Source organism: Oryx dammah, unplaced genomic scaffold (genome assembly GCF_014754425.2).
Source record: "Oryx dammah isolate SB20612 unplaced genomic scaffold, SCBI_Odam_1.1 HiC_scaffold_5, whole genome shotgun sequence".
In the NCBI taxonomy this organism is placed as follows: domain Eukaryota; kingdom Metazoa; phylum Chordata; class Mammalia; order Artiodactyla; family Bovidae; genus Oryx; species Oryx dammah.
The window spans coordinates 88,926,024-88,926,395 of record NW_024070189.1 but is presented as its reverse complement, the minus strand read 5'-3'; the positions used below and the strand labels follow the sequence as shown (position 1 = coordinate 88,926,395).

The window sequence follows — 372 nt, the reverse complement described above, 5'->3', positions numbered from 1 at the left end:
CACAGGTGGGTAGGCGCTGACCCCAGACCCGGGCCCTGCAGAGGACTACACAGGTGGGTAGGCGCTGACCCCGCGGGGGTCGACCCCGCCCTAGACAGCACGCAGGGCCGCCCCGCCCGCCCGCCTGCCCGCCAGCACGCGCATCGCCGGCCGGGACCCCGCAGGCCCTGGCCCCACTCACCGAGCAGCAGCAGCTTGAGCTCGCGCCGGGCGTCGCGCTTGTCCCGCCGAAGCTGCTTCTCGATCTCGGCGTTGATCCGCTTGGACTCCTTCACCTCATCGCTCAGGCAACACGCCATCATGGACTCCAGAGTCATCCTCCCGGCCCCGGCCGCTCGCCGGCCGCCCCCGCCGCCGCCCCCCGGCCGGCCC

The 372-nt window shown here is 74.7% G+C and overlaps 1 protein-coding gene across 1 annotated transcript in view; it reads right to left on the bottom strand.

The window, feature by feature from the left end:
• GNA11 (G protein subunit alpha 11) overlaps window positions 1-366 on the bottom strand; it is a 15,708-nt gene extending 15,342 nt beyond the window's left edge. Inside the window, exon 1 of the mRNA XM_040241906.1 lies at window positions 182-366. Coding sequence (XP_040097840.1) covers window positions 182-317 — 136 coding nt within the window. The 5' untranslated portion in view covers window positions 318-366. The remainder of the gene's footprint in view (window positions 1-181) is intronic.
• Window positions 367-372: the final 6 nt, after the last annotated feature.